At 49.1% G+C, this 1,227-nt stretch overlaps 1 protein-coding gene across 2 annotated transcripts in view; it reads right to left on the minus strand.

Moving 5' to 3' along the window:
* Positions 1-909, minus strand: part of hoxb8a (homeobox B8a) — a 7,633-nt gene extending 6,724 nt beyond the window's left edge. Inside the window, exon 1 of one of the 2 annotated variants that reach the window (XM_010768254.1) lies at positions 238-909. In XM_010768254.1, coding sequence (XP_010766556.1) covers positions 238-354 — 117 coding nt within the window. In that variant the 5' untranslated portion in view covers positions 355-909. The remainder of the gene's footprint in view (positions 1-237) is intronic. The other variant, XM_010768253.1, reaches the window with a different exon arrangement.
* Positions 910-1,227: the final 318 nt, after the last annotated feature.

Raw genomic sequence — 1,227 nt, forward strand, 5'->3', positions numbered from 1 at the left:
TCAGATAACAATTGATCAACAGAGACACACTGCAGAGGAGAGGCTGGCCCTAACATCACGCTCCAGTCTCATGCAAACTGTAGCAAACAGACGCCTCACAAATATGACACAAGCAAACGACTTCAGTTTGGGCTGGGGCCAATTATAAGACAATTAATTAATAATTATATATAAAAAAAATAGCAACATAATGTCTGAGCACTGCTGGAAGGTAGCGGCGGAGCCCGGTCCGTACACCACGGTGGGCCGGCTGCCCGCCAGGTCCTGCGCGAAACCGCACTCGTAGTAGTTCGGACGTAACGAGTCCCCGCTTTTATATTTGGAGAAGAGCGAGTTGACGAAATATGAACTCATCTTTTGTGTTTATTGTTTTTCAGTTTGGCTCGGCAGAGTCAGAGTGGCGCTGTAGGAAGAGAGCCGCGGCTTTCAGCGCTTTTTCCTTTTTTCCTGAGAAACACCGACACACAAACACGGAGGGGAGGGATGGAGAGAGAGAGAGGGTGTGAGGCAGGTCTGCCGCCGGTGTCGGTGACCGTTGTTGTGGTGTTTCCCTTCACGGCCACAACAGACGAACGGTGCGCGTAACGGCAGCCAGCCAGAGCAGTGAGAGCCACAAACACCGCGACAACAATAACAACAATCACACCGGTTCCATAAAATCTCCAGCGAAGAAGAAGAAGAAGAAGAAGAAGAAGAAGAAGAAGAAGAAGAAGAAGAAGAAGAATACAAAAAAAAAGAAAAAGAATAGGAAGGAGAAGAAGACGAAGAGGGAGAAGTAGAGTAGGGGCTCGTGCGCATCACAATTCCGGTGTTAGCGCTGTAAGCCCTGTCGCGCTCTCAAACGGGTATTCCGTGATTTACTCCTCTGCAAATGAGTTGTTTCATATTTCTCCCTCTCTCTCTCTCTCTCTCTCTCTCTCTCTCTCTCTCTCTCTCCTCCCGTGTGTGAGTGTATGTCGGTTTCAGGGATAATTTGCATCTATTATCAGCTTTTCATCCCATTGGCTTTTCAACGCACGGGAGCGCACGGGAGCGCGCACACGTACACAAAACACACGTTTTTTTGCGCCTGCGAGATATTCTCCCGGAGTCTGGAGCTCCGTGCGCCTGTGATAAGAAGGAGAAGAAGGAGGAGAAAAAGAAGAGGGGTGAAAGAGAATGGATGCAGCAAGCAGGGAGGACTGTGTGTGTGTGTGTGTGTGTGTGTGTGTGTGTGTGTGTCTGTGT

The sequence above is a fragment of the Notothenia coriiceps genome, unplaced genomic scaffold (genome assembly GCF_000735185.1).
Source record: "Notothenia coriiceps isolate Sejong01 unplaced genomic scaffold, NC01 NC01_scaffold00005469, whole genome shotgun sequence".
NCBI lineage: Eukaryota > Metazoa > Chordata > Actinopteri > Perciformes > Nototheniidae > Notothenia > Notothenia coriiceps.